At 42.9% G+C, this 26,727-nt stretch overlaps 1 protein-coding gene across 1 annotated transcript in view; it reads left to right on the forward strand.

Annotated features, from left to right (window-relative positions):
- The first annotated feature begins 5,272 nt into the window (after window positions 1-5,272).
- Window positions 5,273-26,727, forward strand: part of nup210 (nucleoporin 210) — a 115,724-nt gene continuing 94,269 nt past the window's right edge. Inside the window, exons 1-3 of the mRNA XM_063068133.1 lie at window positions 5,273-5,898; window positions 14,164-14,300; window positions 16,075-16,206. Of these exons, the coding sequence (XP_062924203.1) occupies window positions 5,741-5,898; window positions 14,164-14,300; window positions 16,075-16,206 (427 nt within the window). The 5' untranslated portion in view covers window positions 5,273-5,740. The remainder of the gene's footprint in view (window positions 5,899-14,163; window positions 14,301-16,074; window positions 16,207-26,727) is intronic.

Here is a 26,727-nt window from a genome sequence, read left to right on the forward strand (position 1 = left end):
CTCTAAAGAGGCATGGAGCCAAGTGATTATGGTGAAATCCAAAATGAACACTGGTATTGGTAAGTGACGATAAGAGAGAGTGGTTCAATTAAGCAATAATTTGTCAAATTATATTTGTTGTAAGGCTTCCCTTTTAGTCACCCAGATATTCTTCATGGCTGTTTAATGACAAGCCTGTCTTCCATCCTCACCTTCCAGGACCTGCCCTCTTCTTGATATTACCATTAGGTACAGAACATAGAACATAGAATAGTACAGCACAGTACAGTCCTTTTGGCCCACATTGTTGTGCCGCCCCTCAAACCCTGCCTCCCAAAAACCCCTCACCTTAGATTCCACCATATACCTGTCTAGTACTCTCTTAAATTTCACTAGTGTATCTGCCTGCACCACTGACTCTGGCAAGGTATTCCAAGCACCAACCACTCTCTGAGTAAAAAACTTTCCTCTAATATCCCCCTTGAACTTCCCACCCCTTACCTTAAAGCCATGTCCCCTTGTATTGAGCAGTGGTGCCCTGGGGAAGAGGCGCTGGCTATCCACTCTATCTATTCCTCTTAATATCTTGTATACCTCTATCATGTCTCCTCTCATCCTCCTTCTCTCCAAAGAGTAAAGCCCTAGCTCCCTTAATCTCTGATCATAATCCATACTCTCTAAACCAGGCAGCATCCTGGTAAATCTCCTCTGTACTCTTTCCAATGCTTCCACATCCTTCCTATAGTGAGGTGACCAGAAATGGACACAGTACTCCAAGTGTGGCCTAACCAGAGTTTTATAGAGCTGCATTATTACCTCGCGACCCTTAAAACTCTATCCCTCGACTTATGAAAGCTAACACCCCATAAGCTTTCTTAACTACCCTATCTACCTGTGAGGCAACTTTCAGGGATCCATGGACATGTACCCTGAGATCCCTCTGCTCCTCTACACTACCAAGTATTCTGCCATTTACTTTGTACTCTGCCTTGGAGTTTGTCCTTCCAAAGTGTACCACCTCACACTTCTCCGGGTTGAACTCCATCTGACACTTGTCAGCCCACTTCTGCATCCTATCAATGTCTCTCTGCAATCTTCAACAATCCTCTACACTATCTACAACACCACCAACCTTTGTGTGATCTGCAAACTTGCCAACCCACCCTTCTACCCCCACATCCAGGTCATTAATAAAAATCACGAACAGTAGAGGCCCCAGAACCGATCCTTGTGGGACACCACTTAGTCACAAGCCTCCAATCCAAATGTACTCCCTCCACCACGACCCTCTGCCATCTGCAGGCAAACCAATTCTGAATCCACCTGGCCAAACTTCCCAGGATCCCATGCCTTCTGACTTTTTGAATAAGCCTACCGTGTGGAACCTTGTCAAATGCCTTACTAAAATCCATATAGATCACATCCACTGCACTACTCTCATCTATATGCCTGGTCTCCTCCTTAAAGAACTGTATCAGAATTATTAGACACGATCTGCCCTTCACAAAGCCATGCTGACTGTCCATGATCAGAGCACGATTCTCTAAATGCCCACAGATCCCATCTCTAAGAATTTTTTCTAACAGCTTTCCCACCACAGACATAAGGCTCACTGGTCTATAATTACCCGGACTATCCCTACTACCTTTTTTGAACAAGGGGACAACATTCGCCTCCCTCCAATCCTCCGGTACCATTCCCGTAGACAACAAGGACATGAAGATCTGAGCCAGAGGCTCAGCAATCTCTTCCCTTGTTTCGTGGAGCAGCCTGGGGAATGTTCTGTCAGGCCCCTGGGACTTATCCATCCTAATGTATTTTAACAACTCCAACACCTCCTCTCTCTTAATATCAACATGCTCCAGAACATCAACCTCACTCATATTGTCCTCACTGTCATCAAGTTCCCTCTCATTGGTGAATACTGAAGAGAAGTGTTCATTGATGATCTCACTCACTTCCACAGCCTCCAGGCACATTTTCCCACCTTTATCTCTAATCGGTCCTACCTTTACTCCTAACATCCTTTTGTTCTTCACATGAAGAATGCCTTGGGGTTTTCCTTTACCCTACTCGCCAAGGCCTTCTCATGCCCCCTTCTTGCTCTCCTCAGCCCCTTCTTAAGCTCCTTTCTTGCTACCCTATATTCCTCAATAGACCCATCTGATCCTTGCTTCCTAAACCTCATGTATGCTGCCTTCTTCCACCTGACTAGATTTTCCACCTCACTTGTCACCCATGGTTCCTTCACCCTGCCATTCTTTATCTCCCTCACTGGGACAAATTTATCCCTAACATCCTGCAAGAGATCTCTAAACATCGACCACATGTCCATAGTACATTTCCCTGCAAAAACATCATCCCAATTCACACCCGCAAGTTCTAGCCTTATAGCGTCATAATTTGCCCTTCCCCAGTTAAAATTTTTTCTGTCCTCTCTGATTCTATCATTTTCCATGATAATGTTAAAGGCCAGGGAGCGGTGGTCACTGTCCCCCAGATGCTCACTCACTGAGAGATCTGTGACCTGACCCAGTTCTTTACCTAATACTAGATCTAGTATGGCATTCCCCCAATTCGGCCTATCAACATACTGTGACAGGAATCCATCCTGGACACACTTAACAAACTCTGCCCCGTCCAAACCCTTGGAACTAATCAGGTGCCAATCAATATTAGGGAAATTAAAGTCACCCATGATAACAACCCTGCTATTTTTTCACCCTTCCAAAATCTGCCTCCCAATCTGCTCGTTGGTATCTCTGCTGCTACCAGGGGGCCTATAGAATACTCCCAATAGAGTAACTGCTCCCTTCCTGTTCCTGACTTCCACCCATACTGACTCAAAAGAGGATCTTGCTACATTACCCACCCTTTCTGTATCTGTAATAGTATCCCTGACCAGTAATGCCACCCCTCCTCCCCTTTTACCCCCCTCTCTATCCCTTTTAAAGCACTGAAATCAAGGAATATTGAGAATCCATTCCTGCCCTGGTGCCAGCTAAGTCTCTGTAATGGCCACTACATCATAATTCCATGTATATATCCAAGCTCTCAGTTCATCACCTTTGTTCCTGATGCTTCTTGCATTGAAGTACACGCACTTTAGCCCTTCTACCTTCCTACCTTTACACCCTTTATTTTGCTTCTCTTTCTCAAAGCCTCTCTATATGTTAGATCTGGCTTTACTCCATGCACTTCTTCCACTGCTCGATCGCTCCGAGTCCCATCCCCCTTGTAAATTATTTTAAACCCCCCCCCCGAACCATGCTAGCAAACCTACCTGCAAGGATATTGTTCCCCCTTGAGTTCAGGTGCAACCCATCCAATCTGTACAGGACCCACCTTCCCCAGAAGAGATCCCAATGATCCAAAAATCTAAAACCCTGCCCCCTGCACCAACTCCTCAGCCACGCATTCAACTGCCACCTCTTCCAATTCTTACCATTGCTATCATGTAGCACTGGCAGCAATTCTGAGAACGCCACCCTGTTCTTCAACCTTCTGCCTAGTTCCTGAAACTCACACTTCAGGACCTCATCCCTCTTCCTGCCTAATTGTTGGTGCCAACATCTGGTTGTTTCCCCTCTTGTACCAGGATGTCTTGCACCCAGTCAGAGACATCCCGGACCCTGGTACCCGGGAGGCAACAAACCATGCGGGTGTCCTTCTCACATTCACAAAATCTCCTGTCTGCTCCCCTGACTATAGAGTTTCCAATGACGACAGCTCTCCTCTTCTCCGTCCCACCCTTCTGCACCACAGGGTCAGAATCAGTGCCGGAGGCCCTGCCACCATGGCTCACACCTGGTTGGTCGTCCCCGCCAACAGTATCCAGGACGGTAAACTTATTATTTAAGGGAATGGCTACAGGGGTGCTCTGCACTACCTGTCTACTCACCTTTGCTTTCCCCCCTCTGACTGTCACCCAACGACCCGCTTCTGACAGCCTAGATGTGACTACCTCCCTGTAGCTCTCATCTATGACCGCCTCATTTTCCCTTATGAGTCGAAGGTCATCCAGCTGCTGCTCCAGATTCCTAACACGGTCTTCCAGATCGCCCAGCCGCATGCACTTCTGGCAGATGTGACTCAGGGGGAGAGGGGAGTTCCCCCGCGACTGCCACATCTCATATGAGAGGCACATCACCGTCTCAGGAGGCATTGTAAAGACTAACTGGGAACAAGCTCGTCCGCCACCTCTTCTCGTTGAAGCCTCTGGAGTCAAAGCCTCAAAGCTCCACTCCTTCACTGGCCCACTCACTCACTGGCTGCTTTCCTGAAGACTCATGCTCAATCATTTAGGAACAGCTCCTTTCCTTCTGCCATCAAATTTCTGAATAGTCCATGTAATGCTTCCCTGTTATTCTTTATTTGTGCTATTACTACTGTAATTTGTAGTCATTTTTATGCCTTTGCGCCATACTGCCCTCCATAAAATCAACAAATTTCATACCATACAAGTCAGTGATAATAAGCCTGTTTTATTTAGTCTATCCCAAGGAACATCCTCTGTGCCAGTGTGCCAGCTCCAGAACAACCACATATTTCCTATAGACAGTGGTGACAAGAGGTGCACACACTACTTCTGCTATAACCGAACTGTTGTTTTATATAACTGTCGCATAAATTCCTTTCTCTTATGTCTAATGCTCTTGCTAATGAAGACAAGTATCTCAAGTACTTGTTAACCAACCACCTGACCTACCAATGCTGCTCTCGAAGGACTCCTCCGATCTGCATTCTTGTTTTCGTTACCTTTTCAGAAAGCTACCATTCATTGTGTGCATCCTTTATCAGTCCTTCCAAAATGCAACCCTCAAGCCGCTTCAGAATTAAATTTCCATCCATTTCGTCGTAAAATTTGCATTCATATGTCACCATTCACATCGTAGTAAACGTCATTTATTTGCTTTCAATACTTACAATATACCAGGATCGCATCATGTTTTTCCCCCTTTCCCTATACATTCGATACGTGTGAGGGTTTAAGTACAAAGCCCGCAAGTTGCAAAAGCGGAAGGATCTTAAACCGCGAGTTGAAAGGCAGTCTTGGGTAATTTGTAATGGGGGTATTGCAATGCAGCTTGTCTAAGGAGAATGAATATTCAGACTAGATCACTTGAGGAAACAACTAGACGTAATCAGAAGGAGCAACCCAAAATGACTTCCTCTTTGTTATCACTTTGAAATCTGATTTCTCGGTGCTGCGGTGAAGCAGAGCAGCTGTCAGCCGGTTATTTATCCGATTCCGAAAGCGCATGCGTTACCTTTCAGCCTTCTGAGTCTCGCTTCAGGGTTGGTGCATGACGTTGGTCAAATGGTTGGAAAAGGCGGGTTTTTCTTGTGTGGAGTACAGCAGTATTGGTAGTAAGGATTGTGCGTTTTAGATATATTTTTTTTAAAATAGAAGGGTAAAGGAAGCGTCCCCACTTCGGACCCCATTGCTTCCAGCGTGGTTTGAGAAGAGGCCGTGCGTGTAGGGCCTTTGAGCAGAAGCAAGTGAAATCAATGGTCTTTGGCAACAGTGATCCATGCCTTTAACTGTTGTTCAGTTAAAGTTGCATTATCGGCAGTGCAGACCCGAGCGCCATGAAGCACGAGTTACTATGTATCTCTGAACTGCAACCTTTCTGACGGTCTCAGTGAAGTGAATGCACCACCTCTAACTTTCAAGTTCTTGTTTTCAAACCAGTTTTTACCTCGTTTTTTGGACGAATTCAAAAGCAGTAACTGCTTATAATTGAATTGTCAGGGAGATATGGCCCTCTGCGTTCGTAACTGGATATTGATAGCAGCCAGCTGCATCTTTTTTTGCTCTGAAGCCTCGAAACTGAATATTCCTAAAGTTTTGCTCCCTTTTGCTAGAAGCACAACTGTCAATTTTACACTGGAAGCGGCGGAAGGATGTTACAAATGGTAAGATTAAACAAACTGAATTGGCCAAGAGCGATTGTCTGATTGTTTTTAAACATTACTGTTTAATCTTGTCGCTTTCTTTTCACATTTGGATATAAGTAAAGTATTAAGCTGCTAAATTAATTTGTGTTTCGGTTCAGCGACTTGCCACATTGCGAGCACGTGAGCGGTTGATTTTAAGGTTACACACCATGCCTTCTCTCTGGAAACAGTTAAGAGCAGTGTTTGTCCATTCATTATAACTCTAGTTCATTCCTGATCTCAATATCAATATTTCTGTACTCTCCGTCTACCTCTTAATACTTTTTTTCTGACTAGACATCTTTTTCCGGTTCCACATGTCCTCCTCCACCCCATGTGGTAGTGGAGCCTACAGGTTCTCTGTACTCTGTAAAGAAACGTATTCTCGTCTCAGTCCTAAATGACTTGCCCCATTAAACCCTCTTTGTCACATTAAACATATGCCCTCTATTTTCAGACACCCCTACCATTCCCTTGCCAAATTAGTGTAATTCCTGTCTTGCATTATACTACTGACACAAAACAGCAAGTTTCTTGACACATGGAGGTTTTATTAAACTTGTTTCTGATTCTTCTTTCCTAGTTAATCTATATACAGTTGTAACCTTAAGCAACTGTTCACTAAACCACCACAATGTTGGTATCATCTGCAAATTCCCTATCATGTCACCAACATCTAAATCACTCAAACATTTGGCAAAGAGCCAAGGATCCTGTACGGATCCCTGCTACTGGTCACTGTCCTCCAAACTGGCAAAACGGCCATCCACCATTACCCCCTGCCTCCTACCACCAAGTCAATTTTGTATCCAATTGGCTAGTTCACCCTGGGTCCCATGTGTTCTAACTTCTTGTACTAGCCTAACTTGTCAAATATGTTATTAAAGTTCCCGTAGACACTCTGTGCTGCCTTTCCCTTATTAGTCCTCTTCGTCACTTCTTCAAAAATAGAACAATTAAGTTCATTTCCCCATGCATGAAACCCTGCTGAATATCCCAATATCAGCCACAACTTTCCAAATGCAGACAAATCCTGTATCTTGGAATTCCGTCCAATAACTTTCCCACCACTCATAGAAGGTCCACCAGCCTCTATTTCCATGCTTGTCCCCACTGTCCTGCTTGTTTAAAGGCACAGCAATTGCCATTCTCCAGACTAAAGCCTCCAAAGTGACACTAGCAAACTCCACATAGGATTTTGGGCCCCACTTGTAAATATGAACTTGTTCCTCCTGCACAGATCACTTGTGTCTTTAATTGCTAATCAGGTTGTATGAGAGATTGGTTGCATGATGACATAATTTGCTCTGCATAAATTGGTATAAGTTTTCATGGGCATACCTGGCATTCGCATGAGCATATCTTATACCCAACACAAGATGGTGGTTAGGCAATTAAAATTAAAAATAATTTTAAAATAATTTTGCCATGCAGAGCCATGTGAGTAGTTTTATCTGATTTTAAAAGTTAAAACAGGCTTGAGGGATTGAATAGTTAAAGTCTGTGACCATTTTTCTGAAGATAGGATAAAAGCAGGCAAGATATCATAAAGTGTATAAGTCCCATGAAGCACAGGGAAACCACTGCCTCAGGCAGTTGATTTCACATGAGTACCATCCTTTGCATTAAAAAAAGCCTCTCAAGTTTCTCATACCTTAAACCTATGCCCACTAGTTCTTCGCACCCAAACTTTGGGAGGATAAAGACAGAGCTTTCACCCTATCTACACTCATGAGGTTACACAAATCTATAAGGTCACCTCTCATTTTCCTATGCTCGGAGGAATAAAAGCCTACCATGTCCAAACTCTCCCAATAATTCAGTCCTTCAAGTCCTGGCAGCATTCTTGTAAATATTTTCTGTACTCTTTCCAGTTCAGTAACATCTTTTTTCATGGCGATCAAAGCTAAACTCAATTTTCCAAGTGCGGCCTCTGCAGTGTCTCGTACAGCTGCAGCAACACCTCCTAACGTTTATACTCAATGCCCTGATGTAAGGCCAGTGTGCCAAAAGCTGCATTCACCAAACCATCTACCCATAATGCCACTTTCAGGAAACCATGTACTTGTCCTCCAAGGTCCCTCTGTTCTACTCTGAATATCCTACCTGGATTTGACTTTGCAGAATGCAGCTCCTCACACCTATCTCAATTAAACTCCATTTAACATACCTTGTCTAACTTGTTGAACTTGCCGAACAAGTTGAGATACAACGCAGAGTAAGCCCTTTGAGTCACGCCACCCTGCAATCCCCCAATTTAAAGCCATCCTAATCATGGGACAATTTACAATGACCAGTTAACCTACCAATTGGTATGTCTTTGGACTGTGGTAGGAAATCAGAGCACCCAGAGGAGCCTCACACAGTCACGAGGAGGACATACAAGCTCCTTACAGGCAGCGGCTGAAATCACCCTTCAATCTTTGCTAACCACTTCACTGTCTATGATGTCACCTATTTTAGCATAATCGGAAAATATGCCGACATCCTTATCCAGTCCTTTAAATGATAAACAAAAATGGGCTCAGCACTGATCCATGTGACACACCACTAGACACAGGCTTCTAGTCCAGAAATTCAACCTGTCACCCTCCTCTGCTTTCTACCATCAGGCATATCCAATTCTTCCTGAATTCCATGTGATCTAACCTCACAGAGCAGCCTGCCATATGGAAACTTATCAAAGGCTTCAAGTCCATTTAAATCATATCTACTTAACATTTAAGAATAAATTGGGCAGATACATGGATGGGAGGTGTATGGAGGGATATGGTCCGTGTGCAGGTCAGTGGGACTAGGCAAAAAATGGTTCGGCACAACCAAGAAGGGCCAAAAGGCCTGTTTCTGTGCTGTAGTTTCTATGGTTCTATGGTCCCGCCATGATCAACTTTCTTATTCACCTCATCAAAAAAACTCAATCAAGTTCATAAAACATGATCTCCCATACCCAAAGCCATGGTGACTACTCCTAATTACCCTAATCCAGCCCAGTGTTTCCAGACTTATATGTACCTTATTCTGTTCAGTTTACCTTTTCTTGGCTCACACAACTTAATACTTTAGTCTCTTGTGTTCAAAAGAAAACAACCTCCAGCTATAGTCTCTCGTAATTCATCAAATATGTCAAAAAGGTCCTATTTCTATCTCTTCCCAAAGATCAAAGTCAATTTGTTATCCAGGTACATATCTGTCACCATATACTACGCTGAAATTCGATTTCCTGTGTGTATTCACAGTAAATACAAGAAAGACAATAGAATGAATGAAAAATGGCACACAACGATAGACAAATAAACACTATGCAAAAAACAAATTTTACAAACACACAAAAAAAGAAATAATAAAAAATATTGAGAACATAAATTAGTAAAGTCCTTGAAGGTGAATCCATAGTTTGTGGAATCAGTTTAATGCTGGGGTGATTATCGACTCTGGTTCTGAGGGGTGATTATTAACTCGCGTTCTGGAGCCTGATGGTTGAGAGGTAATAACTGTCCTTGAACCTGGTAGTGTAGGACCTAAGGCTGCTGTACCTCTTTTCTGATGGCAGTAGTAAGATGAGACCATGGCCAAGATGACGGGTGTTGATAGACGCTGATTTCCTATAACAGTGCTCAACAGTGTAGTCATACTCAATGATGGGGAAGGCTTTGCCTGTGAGGGGCTGGGCTGTGTTCATTAATTTTTGTCAGTTTTCCATTCAAGGGCACTGGTGTTTCCATACCAGGCCGTGAAATAACCAGTCAGTATATTCTTCACCTTGTAGTTATAGAAGTCTGTCAAATTTTTAGATGACATGCCAAATCTTCACAAACTTCTAAGAAAGTAGAGGTGCTGCTGTGCATTCTTTGTAATGGCGCTTATGAGCAGGACCCAGGACAGGTCCTATGAAATGATAATGCTGAGGAATTTCAATTTGCTGACTTTCTCCACCTCTAATCCTCCAAAGAGGACCTCCAGTTTCCTCCTCCTGTAATCAATTATCTGCTCCATGGTCTTGTTGACATTGAGTGAGAGGTTGTTGTGGCACCATTCAACCAGATATTCAATATCCCTTCTATATGCCAATTCTTCACCTTTGATTTGGCCAGCAACAGTAATGTTGTCAGCAAACTTAAATGTGGCATTGGGGCTGTACTTAGCGTCACAGTCATAAGTATGAAGTGAATAGAGCAGTTGGCTAAGCACACAGAATTGTGGTGCACTTGGGTTGATGGAGATTGTGGAGGAGATGTTCTTATGCAATCATATTTCTTTAGTGTGGTGACTTGGCGCATTATACTAACTTGCTGTTTGCTGAAACTGTGTGCAGCTTCAGTGAAATCTTCCTAAACTATGGTCTGTGGCTCAACCATGAAAGGGAGGTATCTCATTTGTTTTCTTAATTACCTTTATTTAACAATTTTTTTTAAGGGTGTACTGTTAAAATTTCAAACAAATCTTCTTGAGTGCCTAATTTCTCTGGCATTGATATACCTCCCAGTATCTTTTTTCCAGTCTATTTTTAATCTATTAAAATTGTCCTTTAGTGGACATTATTGATCCTAGTCGATACATGTACTTTTCCCATAACTAAATATAATTATCACTGTGCCCAATGTAGTGTCCCATTGCAACCTTTCCCACTGCTCAGGCTCATTCCCATTTTCTGTACCTTGTAAGGCTTCTTAGATATTTTTATTATGTTCATTAGATATTTTAGTATGTTAATCATGTTCCTTCTGTCATCTTTTTCTGTTGCGGTTGGGATAGTTTTAATCCCCACTGTGATATTTTTACACTTCTCAGAAATTTACCCCCATCTTCCTTCCTGACATCTCTTGCTACTTTCTGGTTTTGGTTCATTGTTTGAGTTACTGCTGGTACCTTCCCGAGTGTTCTCTTTATTTGTGACTAAGAGTGGTGAGGGTGGGCCAGACCTTGCTGAGTGGAATTGGTGCTTCCAAACAGAATGTCCCGGTTTTGCTGTTTAAAAGCCTGTGCTTCTATGCATGTGTTGTGAATCACAGATGTCCTGAAGTTATTGTTCCAGTTATATTTGCTGATGAAAACAAAAGCTTTACTTACTTCAATTTAAATAGTTTTAAATATCTAAATATCAGAGTGATGTATTGAGATAGTGAAGGTTGTCGAAGTTTGTAGGGACAAGCCTTCTACCATCCAGATTACAACGCATTTCTAAATAAATCTATTTTTTAAGAATTACTTATCAATAGTTCTTTTTCCTTTTCATGTTAAAATTATAGCATCTTTAAGAGTATCTTTGAAGGCTGAAAGTTGTGTGTTTAATGGAAACTTGCTATGATATTTATATTGATCCTATGGGAAATAACCAGGGCTGTGTATGAGGGGTATTTTCTGAGAATTGTTCCAAAATGTTATGGGAGCATGATTTGTCCGGATTTTTGCCACAAATGTCAATTGTTTTGGATCAGCCTGACTAAGTCAGAACAATTTCCAATAGAAGAGCCACTGCAGAGATGAGCACTATTACTATTTAATTGATTGGCAAGAGGGAACTACTATTACAAATGGGAAGTGAATCTTTTGATTTGGGAATAGAGCATAGTCACGAAGTTTCAGAAAACACCCATCTTCATGAGGGTAAGTTGTATGGTGTTCATGGTTCAATAGTTCCATTTAAAATCAGAGAATGTATTCAATATACAACCTGAAATTCTTACTCTTAGCAGACATCGACAACACAGAATGAATGATGGGGGGGGGGTGGTGTAAGAACCCCGCACTCCCCTGTTGTCCTCCCACGCACAAGCAGCATCGGCACTCCTGCCTCCCCCTCACCCCACTTATTCTAGCATAGAGATTCAGCATTCCCACCACCCACCATGCAAGCAACAGCAAAGCCCACAAAGAGAGATCATGGTCTTCCACATGATCTACTAACTGTCCCTTCCAACAAATCGACCTCCCTCAGGCGCTCTCTCTCTCACTAGCGGGAGAAGCCGATGTCACTTCCACGGCAAGAGGGGAGAGAAGCAGTCACTCTGTAGATGTTACAGTCACAGTCTGAAGCATTGCTTTTTATTTTGGGTTCCCTAAATCAAGGTGAGAGGGAGAGAGAGCGGAAGATGATGGAATTGATGGCTTTGTTGCAAAGTTTGCAGATGATATGAAGATAGGTGGAGGGCAGGTAGTTTTGAGGAAGTAGAGAGGTTGCAGAAGGACTTAGATTAGGAAAATGGGCACAGATGGCAGATGGAATAGTGTTGGGAAGTGTATTGTCATGCACTTTGGTAGAAGAAATGAAAGTGTTGATTTTTTTTTCTGAGGAGAAAGAATACAAAAAACAGAGGTGCAATGGGACTTGAGAGTCCTTGTGCAGGATTTCCCTAAAGGTTAATTTGCTGGTTGAGTCTGTGGTGAGGAAGGGAAATGTGATGTTAGCATTCATTTCAAGAGGACTAGAATATAAAAGCAAGGGTGTAATGTTGAGATTTTATAAAGCACTGGTGAGACCTCACTTGGAGTATTGCGACACTCACAAAACGCTGGAGGAACTCAGCAGGTCGGGCAGCATCTGTGGAAACGATCAGTCAACGTTTTGAGCTGGAACTGACTGTAACGCTCAGCTATATTGGCTCGTATATGTCTCGGGGAAATCCTGCCCGGCACCGGCCTGGACGCTTCCCGCTGGGTCGGTTGCTGTACCACTGCCACCCGAGTCAATCCCAAACATCAATCATCAGCCAGCGCACACAGCACGTTTACCAAGTGCACTTTATAGATTTTACTAAGTCTATGGAATTAATATAAGTTCGATGCAGAAAAGGACATAGTGGGGGGAAAAAAGGCGTCAGACTTATCAAAGTCCAAGTTTTTCGTGCACAAGTTGGAGCTCAGAAATTCCTGGTGACCGCCTGGACCCCGCCAACACATGGCTCGGGACCGCCGAGACCCCGCCGACGCGCAGCTCGGGACCATCCGGAGTGACCAACTGGAGCCTCTTCGCACGTCCGCTGTCCTCCCCGTCTCTCCTCCGACTCCCCGCCAAAAACCTCGTCCACCGTCCTCCCTGTCTCTCCTCCAACTCCCCACCAAAAACCCCGTCCACCGTCCTCCCTGTCTCTCCTCCGACTCCCCGCCAAAAACCCCCTCCAGTCATATGAGACAGCATTATCACGCGAAGAAATGATAACATGAATACCCTTTGGCTATTAGCACCTGCTGTCTGTATTAACCCAAGCAAATGTCTAGCCAGAAACTTTTCAGCATTTAACATAACATAGAAGTCATTTTAATCCACATACGCAGCAATTTTAAAGATTAACATAACAAAGACGCCATTTAAAATTTAACATACTAAAAAAAGAGACCCCGTACATGACTGATCGTTTCCACGGATGCTGCCCAACCTGCTGATTTCTTCCAGCGTTTTGTGAGTGTTGCTTTGACCCCAGCATCTGCAGATTATGTTGGAATATTGCAAGCAGGTTTGGGCCCCTTATCTTAGAAAGGATGTGCTGAATCTGTAAAGGGTTCAAAGGAAGTTCATGAAAATAATTCCAGGATTGAATGGCTTGTCATTTGATGCCTCTGAGACTATATTCACTAGAATTCAGAAGAATGAGGGGTGACCTCATTGAAACCTATTGAATGATGAAAGGCCTTGATAGAGTGGATGTGGAGAGGATGTTTCCTGTGGTGGGAGAGTCTAGAACCAGAGGACACGGCCTTAGAATAGAGGGGCTTTCTTTTAGGATGAAGATGATGAGGAATTTCTTTAGCCAGAGAGTAGTGAACCTGTGGAATCTTTTGCCACGGGTAGTTGTGGAATCCAAGTCTTTATGTATATTTAAGGCCAAGGTTGATAAATTCCTGATTGGTCATGGCATGACGGGATACAGAGAGAAGGCAGAAGTTTGGGGCTGAGAGGAAAATCAGAATCTGCCATGTTGAAATGGCAGAGCAGACGCAGTGAGCCAAATTCTGCTCCTATACCTTGTGGTTTTATCAGGGAAGTATTAACATTTTTGGTCATATTATGAAAAGGATGTATATAGAAGCAATGGCAGAGGTCCAAAGTAGATAACATCTGCTCTAGGTCAAACTAAGTTTGTTTGAAGTTTCAGTTTTCAATGGAACTAAATGCCGATGAACAAAGTTACCGGACAATTATATTCTAAACTAGCATTGCTATTATGGAATTCTGCTATGAGGTTATTTCTTAAGGCATTTAAGTATATTTTGAAGGCAAAATTTTTTAATTACAATATTTTGTTCCAGGTGGTCAACAAGACCAGATGTTGCCAGCATTGAACCTCTGAACCCCAATGATCAACAATGTTCCCAAAATGCAGTTGTTTTTTCACGTGCATCTCAACCGGCTCGCCTCACCAGCATTATTTTTGCTGAAGAAATAGGTATGGTTTTCTGAATAAATTCAGGTAATACTGAAGCTAACATTTGCACTATCGAGTAACTTTTGCCATACTTTTGTCACTGAGTGAAGTTCAGTTGTGCTGAGATCTTCATTCATTTTTAATTAATGGCCTGAACATGGCTTTCTTTCAAAATGCTCAGTGATTCTTTGTAACCAAGTAGGAAAACAGGGTGTGTGCACGTGTGTGTTTATCGTTTGGGTAAGTACGTAGGTGACATGATCAGTGTATGGAAGATTCAAAAAATTGGGTATATGGTGGACAGTGAAAATGTTGTCTAATAACTGGATCTAGAACAAATGGGAAAGCGGGCAAAGAAATGGCAAATGAAATTTAACTTGGGCAAGTGTGAAGTGGTGCAATTTTGGAAGTTAAACCAGGGCAGAACAAACAGTGTATGGTGGAGTCCCAGGTGCAAATGCATGGTTCCTGAAAGTGGTAGACAGAATGATGAAATAAGCAAATAGCTTGCTTTCCATCATTGATTGGGGGCATTAAATATAAGAGGAAGGGTATTATGTTACAGCTCAACAAAAGTCAGTGAGACCACACTTAGATCCTTATGTGCAGTTCTGTTCACTATCAATAAGGTGGATATGATTAAACTAGGAGAGAATGTAGAAATGATTCACAAGGATGTTGCTGGGATTGGTGGGCTAGTTCTACAAGGAGAGACTGAATAGGATGAGAATGTAGGAATGATTCACAAGGATGTTGCTGGGATTGGTGGGCTAGTTTTACAAAGAGAGATTGAATAGGCTTGGGCTGTTTTTTCCTGGAGTGAAGGAGTTGAGGGGCGACCTTAGAGATTTGTAAAATCACAGGGAGCAGAGATACAGTCATGGTGTGTTTTTTTTTCAAGGGTATTAAGTCTACAACAGGAAGATGACACAGTTTTAAGGTTGGAGGGAAAAGATTTAAAGAGGTCCTGAGGGGTGAACTTTTCGTACAGTGGTTGGTGGGAATATGCAGTGAGCTACCAGAGGAGTTAGTAGAGGCACGAACAATTACAACATTGAAAAGACATTTGAACATGTTCATGGATAGTGAAGTTTCAGAGGGAAATGTGCCAAATACAGGGAAATGGAGTGAACTCAACCCTTCGACCTGGACGAGTTGGGCTGGAGGCCTGTTTTCACACTCTCCAATGCCTCTATGAATGCTACAGTCTTTCCAAAGCAGTCTCTTGAGGGCAGTTAAGATTTTGAAATGAAAGGGTCTTTTTTAGAATGTTCGGTTTCTTTTATTAAGATATTTTCACTGTTCATTGTACCATGATGATCTCAATCATGTTAGCTTCATTAGTACGCAACACAAATTGTTATTTTCCCCTACGTCTCAAGATTTCCTCTGATGTTTTAAAGCCTTATTATCAGTTCTTTATTTCTCTTGCAACTCTGTCTATTAATGTTGGGTTGGCTCAGCACTAATATCACTAGTTGGGAAATGGTGAGAATTCACAAGCATAGTTGGTTCTAGGACGAAAGATAATGAGATAGTGAAAGATGATGAAAGAGTTATGACAGTCACTTTAAAATTTTAAATTTGACCCAATGGGATTTAAGAATATTGGTGAAAATTAGATGAACAGAAATGTTGTAGCCACATGGTTTAAAAGAGATTTTAGTATTTATAAAATGTGTTTCCAATTTATCATGAGCAAATGAAAAATGTAGGTGACTTTGAATGAAGTGATTTTTTTCTTTTGCAAAAGTTTCTATCTGTCTTTCATTGTGCATATTTTTCCCTTTAATAGCATTTGGCCGGGTCTTGCGGTGTGACGTAATAGTTGATGTCATCAGCAGGATTGAAATTGTGTCTACAACTCGTGAACTTTACTTGGAAGATTCTCCACTGAAATTAAGAATTACGGCTTTGGATTCAGAAGGTATGCAAATCTTTGTATGGTAACAGGTACTTAAGTTTTGTATGAATCCAGTTTCCAGTCATGAGATTACTTGAATGTGCCATCCTTTCCATTTTCAAACACAGAGAGAAAGACACTCACTCAGTTATTAAGTGTTTTGTTCTTAGTTGCTGTGAGAAAATGGATTGCCATGCGAGATGGATAGGTCAAAGATGAAGTTAGTTTTTGCTAAATTTGTGGCCAATTGCAAACTCGGTGTACTTCCCCTGTCCACTTGGCACTAAGTTTACTCTACGTTGTAATCATAGATGATTGTGATAAGCTAATCAGTTCCCCCTGCACTTGACTACAGACTTTGATTTTTTTTTTAAACCACACCATTCACATAAAGAACAAAAATAGGAGCAAAAATTGTTCATCTCTTCACATTAACTCTGCCATGGCTCATTTTTTTTTTAGGTTTTGCAATCCCTGCAGGAAAGTGACACTATGTCCCATGATTCCCTAAATATCCAATATTTAACATTTTGTCTTGAATATGTTCAATGGCTGAGTCTCCTTATGTAGGGAATAGCAAATACATACTCAGTCCTAATCTCAGTCCAGAATGGTTGACTCCTTGTTTTGAGACTTTCCTCCATGAATCTAAACATCCCGGCCGGGGGAGAAACCAACTACACTCCTACCTTGTGAGTCCCCATGACGACTTCATACATTTCAGTTCTTCTGAGCATGGGCACGGACTCATTGTGTTTAATGTTACGTACCCCGTAACTGGGTTGCCAAACCAGCAGAAATGGATCACTCAGTTGGAGTCTGGAGTACTAGAACTAAGAAAGTTTTATTAAAGAAACAAGCAACACAGTAATCGAAAGGATAATAAATGCAACAGTTCAACAATGATAACCACACATGTGCACAGAATTAAGATAACAGCATCAATCAAGCTCTATCGTTGTCTAGGGGTAAATGACCAAATTTCAAAGTGACTCAAAGTTCAGTCCAGTTTAGTAGTTCAGTTCGCAGTAATCGTTGCCATGGCGATGGACAACGTGCGGGGAGAGGGAGAGAGAACAGGAACAACTGATCATTCAGCACAGCTTCACTCACAGACCAGCGAGATGGCTCACAAGCAGCTTTTGGGCGGGTCCTTGGTGATGTCACCTGAGGTCACCGACTGTGACCCCTCCTCCAGATGCGGTCGATCCTCTGCAGTGAACCCGGCACCCAGGCAAGGGCGGACACACACCGGGTTCCAGCTGATCGTACCTTTCCACCCTGGCCGTTGTCTGGTACCTCTCACCTACTCGTGAGAAGCGTACCGCTTCCAGGGTCTCGTTACTTCGGGTGGCGTGTGTGTGCTGCCTTAGCGAACCTGTCCCTTTTTATCCCCCTGCTGGGGTATCGCCTGTCCATCACTTCAAACAGTTCAAGGTTCAAAGGGGGGAGCCGCTCCAGACAGCTCTCTCTCTCCCACGTCCCTTCATTACACATCTCCAGACGCTGCTCCATTGTTCCTTATCTCTCCTTCCCCTGAGGGCAGGTGGCAGACCACTTGCTGATGTCACTGATGCTAACCCAGGCCAGCAAACATCTTAATTTTTATGTGTATTCTCGTCACATTAATCTCTCAAAGTTTGTTTGCTGCAATCCCTCTATTGCAAGTATATCCTCCCTTTGGGTAGGGAGACCAGGTATACACATGATATTCTAGAGTGGTGCTCCCTTGGCTGTATAGAATTGTAGTAAGATGTCTTTACCCCTATAGTTAAGCTCTCTTGCAACGAAGGTCAGCTTATTGATCGCCTTCCTAACTACTTGTTATACCTGCACAATAACCTTAAGCATTTCATTTTCCAATCTTCCATAATTTACCTTTTTTACAAATCCAGATTGATTCTGCTCAGTCCTTTCATTTTTGTTTTAAGAGACTCCATTCAAGCACTCCAACTATTGCTGAGTTGTACTCTTATCTATCAAATCCTCAGAAACGTGAGTGTAGTAGCTTTTCTTTCCTTATCTTTCCTTATCATTGCCTCTGGTATCTCTGTAAGTATTTGTCGTTGGTCTCCTCATTCTCATCTGTGTACTGGCCAAAGCCCTATAAAGTACAGCAATACATTTATGTTAATGGCATGTTGCTCTACCTCAGCATAAGCTCTTTCAAGCCATTCAGTAACTCTGAATTATCAGACTGCCCAGTGTCCAAAATTGGATGAATAAAAGTAATCTAAGATTATCAGAAACTGAAAAGATTGGTTTTAACCTTGGTACTATGTAATCATACATTGATTGGAAATTGAAATTGATTTCATAAGAAAGGGACAGATCACTTTGGGATTATACTGATAAACCTCCAAATAGTCAGCAGGATTTAGAAGAACAAATATGTAGAAAATAGCAGTAGGTTTTAAAAGCAATAGGGCTGTAGCAGTGATTTTTAACCTCTTTAATATTGACTGGGACTGCCTTACTTTTAAATGGGGTGAAATTTGTTCGCGGTCCAAGAAGAGTTTTTAAAGCAGTATGTAACGAGTTGTTCTACGGAGGGAGCTGTACTCAAGCTTATTTCAAGGAATGAGGAGCATGCAAATATCTGTGAGGAACTGTGTAGTCACTGACCAGAATTCAGTAAGATTTAAGGTAGGCATGGAAAAGGGTAAGTTTGGGCCAAGAGTTTAAGATCTTAAATTGTGGAGGGCTGAGTTTGCTGGTATAAGACATGATCTAGATTGGGTGTATCTGGTGGAGAAAAACAACATCCAATACATGGAAGGTGTTTAAAAGTAAAATGGAAATTCCCAGATAATATGTCCCTATAACAGTGAAAACCAAAGAAACTAAGGTAAAGGGAACTTTGATTAACAGAGGAAAATAAGGTTGATCAGGAAGGAGGAAGTGTTTTTCAGCTAAGAGGGCGAAAAGGTGGTGTATATTGGCCCTGGCCAGCTGAATTAAAAATAATTCCAAAATGTTTATAGATACATTAGAAGCCAGTGGCTAGCCTTTGTGTGGGGCCAGGAGGTATGTGTGGTATCCTGAATTAATACATTGCATCAGTATTTATCAGTGAGTAATTATTGCCAAACATTCTCAGGGATAGTATTTGTGCTCAATTAGAAAGGCAAGAACAGATTAGGGGATGGCAACATGGTTCTATCCTGTTTGAGTACTGTTGGGGGGGACAGCTTACCCGGGGGAAGCGACAGTGGCCCTGCCTCCGGCACAGAGTCTGGCCCTGTAGCTCAGAAGGGTAGGGCAAGGAAGAGGAGGGCAGTTGTGATAGGGGACTCGATAGTAAGGGGGTCAGATAGGCGATTCTGTGGACGCAGTCCAGAGACTCGGATGGTAGTTTGCCTCCCTGGTGCCAGGGTCCGGGATATTTCTGATCGTGTCCAAGATATCCTGAAGTGGGAGGGTGAAGAGCCAGAGGTCCTGGTACATATAGGTACCAATGACATAGGTAGGAAAAGGGATGAGGTCCTGAAAGAAGAATATAGGGAGCTAGGAAGGGAGTTGAGAAAAAGGACCGCAAAGGTAGTAATCTCGGGATTACTGCCTGTGCCACGCGACAGTGAGAGTAGGAATGCGATGAGGTGGAGGATAAATGCGTGGCTGAGGGATTGGAGCAGGGGGCAGGGATTCAAGTTTTTGGATCATTGGGACCTCTTTTGGCGCAGGTGTGACCTGTACAAAAAGGACGGGTTACACTTAAATCCTCGGGGGACCAATATCCTGGCAGGGAGATTAGCGGGGGCTACTGAGGTGACTTTAAACTAGAATGGTTGGGGGGTGGGAATCAAATTAAAGCGGCTAGGTGTGAGGAGGTTAGTTCACAACAGAGGGATGGGAACCAGTGCAGAGAGACAGAGGGGTGTAAAGTGAGCGTAGAAGCAAAAAGTACAAAGGGGAAAAGTAAAAGTGGCAGGCCGACAAATCCAGGGCAAGCATTAAAAAGGGCTAAGAGAGTTGTAAAAGAGTGCCTGAAGGCTTTATGTGTCAATGCAAGGAGCATTCGTAATAAGGTGGATGAATTGAAAGTGCAGATTGTTATTAATGATTATGATATAGTTGGGATCACAGAGACATGGCTCCAGGGTGACCAGGGATGGGAGCTCAACGTTCAGGGATATTCAATATTCAGGAGGGATAGACACGAAGGAAGGGGAGGTGGGGTGGCGTTGCTGGTTAAAAAAGAGATTAACGCAATAGAAAGGAAGGACATAAGCCGGGAAGATGTGGAATCGATATGGGTAGAGCTGCGTAACACTAAGGGGCAGAAGACGCTGGTGGGAGTTGTGTACAGGCCACCTAACAGTAGTAGTGAGGTCGGAGATGGTATTAAACAGGAAATTAGAAATGTGTGCAATAAAGGAACAGCAGTTATAATGGGTGACTTCAATCTACATGTAGACTGGGTGAACCAAATTGGTAAAGGTGCTGAGGAAGAGGATTTCTTGGAATGTATGCGGGATGGTTTTTTGAACCAACATGTCGAGGAACCGACTAGAGAGCAGGCTATTCTGGACTGGGTTTTGAGCAATGAGGAAGGGTTAATTAGCGATCTTGTCGTGAGAGGCCCCTTGGGTAAGAGTGACCATAATATGGTGGAATTCTTCATTAACATGGAGAGTGACGTAGTTAATTCAGAAACAAAGGTTCTGAACTGAAAGAGGGGTAACTTTGAAGGTATGAGACATGAATTAGCTAAGATAGACTGGCAAATGACACTTCAAGGATTGACGGTGGATATGCAATGGCAGGCATTTAAAGGTTGCATGGATGAACTACAACAATTGTTCATCCCAGTTTGGCAAAAGAATAAATCAAGGAAGGTAGTGCACCCGTGGCTGACAAGAGAAATTAGGGATAGCATCAATTCCAAAGAAGTAGCATACAAATTAGCCAGAGAAAGTGGCTCACCTGAGGACTGGGAGAAATTCAGAGTTCAGCAGAGGAGGACAAAGGGCTTAATTAGGAAGGGGAAAAAAGATTATGAGAGAAAACTGGCAGAGAACATAAAAACGGACTGTAAAAGCTTTTATAGATATGTAAAAAGGAAAAGACTGATAAAGACAAATGTAGGTCCCCTGCAAACAGAAACAGGTGAATTGATTATGGGGAGCAAGGACATGGCAGACCAATTGAATAATTACTTTGGTTCTGTCTTCACTAAGGAGGACATAAATAATCTTCCAGAAATAGTAAGGGACAGAGGGTCCAGTGAGATGGAGGAACTGAGCGAAATACATGTTAGTAGGGAAGTGGTGTTAGGTAAATTGAAGGGATTGAAGGCAGATAAATCCCCAGGGCCAGATGGTCTGCATCCCAGAGTGCTTAAGGAAGTGGCCCAAGAAATAGTGGATGCATTAGTGATAATTTTTCAAAACTCGTTAGATTCTGGACTAGTTCCTGAGGATTGGAGGGTGGCTAATGTAACCCCACTTTTTAAAAAAGGAGGGAGAGAGAAACCGGGGAATTATAGGCCGGTTAGCCTAACGTCGGTGGTGGGGAAACTGCTGGAGTCAGTTATCAAGGATGTGATAACAGCACATTTGGAAAGCGGTGAAATGATCGGACAAAGTCAGCATGGATTTGTGAAAGGAAAATCATGTCTGACGAATCTCATAGAATTTTTTGAGGATGTAACTAGTAGAGTGGATAGGGGAGAACCAGTGGATGTGGTATATTTGGATTTTCAAAAGGCTTTTGACAAGGTCCCACATAGGAGATTAGTGTGCAAACTTAAAGCACACGGTATTGGGGGTAAGGTATTGGTGTGGGTGGAGAATTGGTTAGCAGACAGGAAGCAAAGAGTGGGAATAAACGGGACCTTTTCAGAATGGCAGGCGGTGACTAGTGGGGTACCGCAAGGCTCAGTGCTGGGACCCCAGTTGTTTACAATATATATTAATGACTTGGATGAGGGAATTAAATGCAGCATCTCCAAGTTTGCGGATGACACGAAGCTGGGTGGCAGTGTTAGCAGTGAGGAGGATGCTAAGAGGATGCAGGGTGACTTGGATAGGTTGGGTGAGTGGGCAAACTCATGGCAGATGCAATTTAATGTGGATAAATGTGAAGTTATCCACTTTGGTGGCAAAAATAGGAAAACAGATTATTATCTGAATGGTGGCCGATTAGGAAAAGGGGAGGTGCAACGAGACCTGGGTGTCATTATACACCAGTCATTGAAAGTGGGCATGCAGGTACAGCAGGCGGTGAAAAAGGCGAACGGTATGCTGGCATTTATAGCGAGAGGATTCGAGTACAGGAGCAGGGAGGTACTACTGCAGTTGTACAAGGCCTTGGTGAGACCACACCTGGAGTATTGTGTGCAGTTTTGGTCCCCTAATCTGAGGAAAGACATCTTTGCCATAGAGGGAGTACAAAGAAGGTTCACCAGATTGATTCCTGGGATGGCAGGTCTTTCATATGAAGAAAGACTGGATGAACTGGGCTTGTACTCGTTGGAATTTAGAAGATTGAGGGGGGATCTGATTGAAACGTATAAGATCCTAAAGGGATTGGACAGGCTAGATGCAGGAAGATTGTTCCCGATGTTGGGGAGGTCTAGAACGAGGGGTCACAGTTTGAGGATAGAGGGGAAGCCTTTTAGGACCGAGGTTAGGAAAAACTTCTTCACACAGAGAGTGGTGAATCTGTGGAATTCTCTGCCACAGCAAACTGTTGAGGCCAGTTCATTAGCTATGTTTAAAAGGAAGTTAGATATGGCCCTTGTGGCTACAGGGGTCAGGGGGTATGGAGGGAAGGCTGGGTTCTGAGTTGGATGATCATAATAAATGGCGGTGCAGGCTCGAAGGGCCGAATGGCCTACTCCTGCACCTATTTTCTATGTATGTTTCTATGTATCAATGGAAAATCCTGCCCCACAAATCAGACAGATATTTGAGGAGCTTTCTAAGATCATTGAAGATCAGATTTCGTGTATTTGGATGTTAGCAAGGCTTATGACAAGGACCCAGACAGTTGGCAGGTCCAGAAAGTTGGAGCACATGAAGTACAAGATATTATCGTAAACTGGATCCAAAACTGGCTTGGTGATTGGAGGCAGAGGTTAATGGTGGAGGGTTGTTTATCTGACTATAAAGTCTGTATCTGGTGGTGCACAGCAGGGCTTGGTGCTGGCATAGTTGCTTTCTTGTCAAATATATAAATGACTTGGATGAGAATGACTGCATTTCTGAATCAGATTTAATATCACCAGCATATGTCGTGAAACTTATTAACTCTGCAGCAGCAGTACAAAGAAATACATGATAATATAGGGGAAAAAACTGTGAATTACAGTTTTTTTTGTGTGTGTGTGTATAATTTAACTAAGTAGTGAGGTAGTGTTCATGGGTTCATTGACTATTCAGAAATTGGATGGCAGAGGGCAAGAAGCAATTCCTGAATAATTGAGTGTGTGCCTTCAGGCTTCTGTATCTCCTTCCTGATGGTAGCAATGAGAAAGAGGACATGCCCTGGGTGGTAGAGGCCCTGAATGATGGATGTTGCCTTTCCTGAGGCAGCGCTCCTTGAAGATGACCTGGGCATTACAAAGACTAGTGCCCAATTTGGAACTGGCTAATTTTACAACTCTCTGCAACCTACTTCAATCCTGTGCAGTAGGCACCCCCCACCCCCCCCCCCCCACCCCATACCGGATGATGATGCAACCAGTTAGAATGCTCTCCACGGTACATCTGTAGAAATATGCAAGTGTTTTTGGTGACAAACTAAATCTCCTCAAACTCCTATTGAAGCCACTGTGTTGCTGCCTTTTCAGCTGCATCGATATGTTGGGACCGGGTTGGGTCCTCCCAGATATTGACACCCAGGAGCTTGAACCTGCTCACTCTCTCCACTTCTCTGATTCCTCTATGAGGTCTGGTGTGTGTTCCCTAGTCTTGCCTTTTCTGAAGTCCACAATCTGTTCTTTGGTCTTACTTGCATTGAGTGCAAGGTCATTGCTATGACACCATGCAACTACTGGTATATCTTGCTCCTGTACACCCTGTCATCACCATCTGAGATACTGCAACCAATGGTTGTATCATTAGCAAATTAATAGATGGCATTTGAGCTATGTCTAGCCACACAGTCATTGGTGTAGAGAGAGTAGAGCAGTGGGCTAAGCACATCCCTGAGGTGTTCCAGTGTTGCGTGTCAATGAGGTGGAGAGGTTATGTCCAATCCGCACCAGTTGTGGTCTTCTGGTTAAGAAGTCGAGAATCCCGTTGCAAGGGGAGGTACGTAGGCCCAGGTTCCAGAGCTTTTGGATCATAATTGTAAGAATGAGGGTGCTAAACACTGAGCCATAGTCAATAAACAGCATCCTGACATAGGTATTTGTATTGTCCAGGTGATCCAAGGCCGTGTGGGGAGCCAGTGACACCGCAACCACCGTAGACCTTTTGTGGCGATGGGCAAATTGCAGTGGGTCTAGGTCCTTACTGATAAGCAAGTTTGCTGACAACGTGTAGATTAGTTGAGTTGTACATTGTAGAGATGGATGCCCAAGGATAGAGGGACATGGAGAAGCTGGAAAGTTGGGTATAATGGTAGCAGATGGAATTTAAGTGTGAGGCAATACATTTTGGGCTATCTAATGATGACAGGACATGTACAGTAAACAGTAGGTATCTTAGCATGCAAGTTCATAGCTTCCTGAAAATAGTGACACAATTGGGTAGAATACTGAAAATGCCATTCGGCTTGTTTATCTTCATAGTTGGGGGGGGTTTGGGCAGGGGATGGGGGGTGGGGGATTGAGTCTAAGCTTTGGAATGTCATGCCACAGCTGTGCAAAACATTTGGGCCACATTTGTAATATTGTGTGCCATTTGGATCAGGATATAGCAGCACAGGAAAGAGCGTGGAAGAGATTCACCAGGATGTTGCTTGGAATGAAGGGCTTTTAGGCACAAAGAGAGAGTGGATTGAGGAGCATAGACAGACTGGATGGTTAGTCTTTCCTCTAAGGACAGAGACTAAAACTAGAGGACATAGGTTTAATAAGATTAGGAACTATTTAAGCGAAATGTTGAGGGTCAATTTTTTTCTGCTGAATGGTGGGTATATGAAACAAGCTGCCAGGTGAGGCGGTAAAGGCAGGTAGAGTAACAGTTTGTTTAACAAGACATTTGGTTAGGCACTTGGATGGTAAAGAAATAGAAGGATATGGATCACAGGCTGAAAAATGGGATTATCATGGAAAGGCATGTTAGTCTGCATTGGATATATCAGCCAAAGGGCCTGTTTCCACGCTGTGACATTCTGACTATTGAGTTTTGTGCTGCGTTTATACCATCACCAAGATGGCTTAATCTATACAAACATCAACTGACTCTGTCTTTGCTTCAATTTATTTCCTTCCAAAGCCCTCAGTCCATGCCTTTGTTTGCTCTGAGCTTGATTGTTCCTGTCCAGTCTGATCTTTCTCATTGCAGCCCTCATAAACTTGAGGTCCTAGCAAATTCATCTGGTCTCTTTCTCAACTTGCAATGAGTCTTCTGCACCCTCTTTTTGTGATTGAGTAATTGGTTAAATGAGATCTTACTCTTAAAAACTTTAAGCCTTCAAATCATGGCTTGAAGCTCCTTGTATCTTGATCTTAAACACAAAAGATTCTGCAGTTGCTGGAAATCCAGAGACCGACAGACAGACACAGCATCTATAGAGAGGAATAAACAGTCAATATTTTGGGTCCAGAACTTCTGGTGAAGGGTCTCTGCCCAAAACATTGACTGTTTATTTATCTCCATAGATGCTGCCTGATCTGCTAAGTTCCTCCTGCATTTTGTGCGTTATCCAGGTCTCAAGTCCATACTCTTCAATTTGGTTCTTTTTGATCAACCTCAGATGAAATGCTCCATGGTGATGTTTTCAGCTGCCGTAGCCAAAATTTTGGTGCTCTCTCCCTAAAGTTCTCCAATCTTGTATACACTTTCCTTTTAATATTGTTCAGTATTGCGCTCAGGCAAAGATTTAGTCATGGCCTCCAATATCATTTTTGGTTAATGCCAAATATTTCACAGTTGTACCTGGGGATATTTTACCAGTTTAAGGGTATATGTCAATAAATCCGTGTTGTATTATGGGATTATTTAAATAAAAGGCTTTGCTGTTGTTCTAGGTAATACTTTGATTATTTCAAAACATCCAAGGATCACCTTGGATTTAATTTATGTTCTTTACAAAAATATGCCATGTTCTAACACCCTCCCCAACCACGCTGCAACAATTAAGTTTTATTTTAAATAGCAGATGCTTGCCAATTAAACCATGGGAGACACCTTTTTTGCTCTTTTTGACAAGCTTTCCCAGGATCTGATTGTTTAATCGTTAGGTTGTAGTTGCTCCATTCTGCTCATGGCAATGCCTGCAGCATAAATGTTTTGCATTTCCCAATGCCATTCCGCGGAAAAGTTCTTGCTCTACCTTCAACTCGTTCTAAACGCTTAAGCTTTGCTGTTTCCGCAGGTCAGCAGCAAGGATGGTTTTGGATATGTTTTGAACAGTACATCACTTTTAATT

The sequence above is a fragment of the Mobula hypostoma genome, chromosome 15, assembly GCF_963921235.1.
Source record: "Mobula hypostoma chromosome 15, sMobHyp1.1, whole genome shotgun sequence".
Taxonomy (NCBI): domain Eukaryota; kingdom Metazoa; phylum Chordata; class Chondrichthyes; order Myliobatiformes; family Myliobatidae; genus Mobula; species Mobula hypostoma.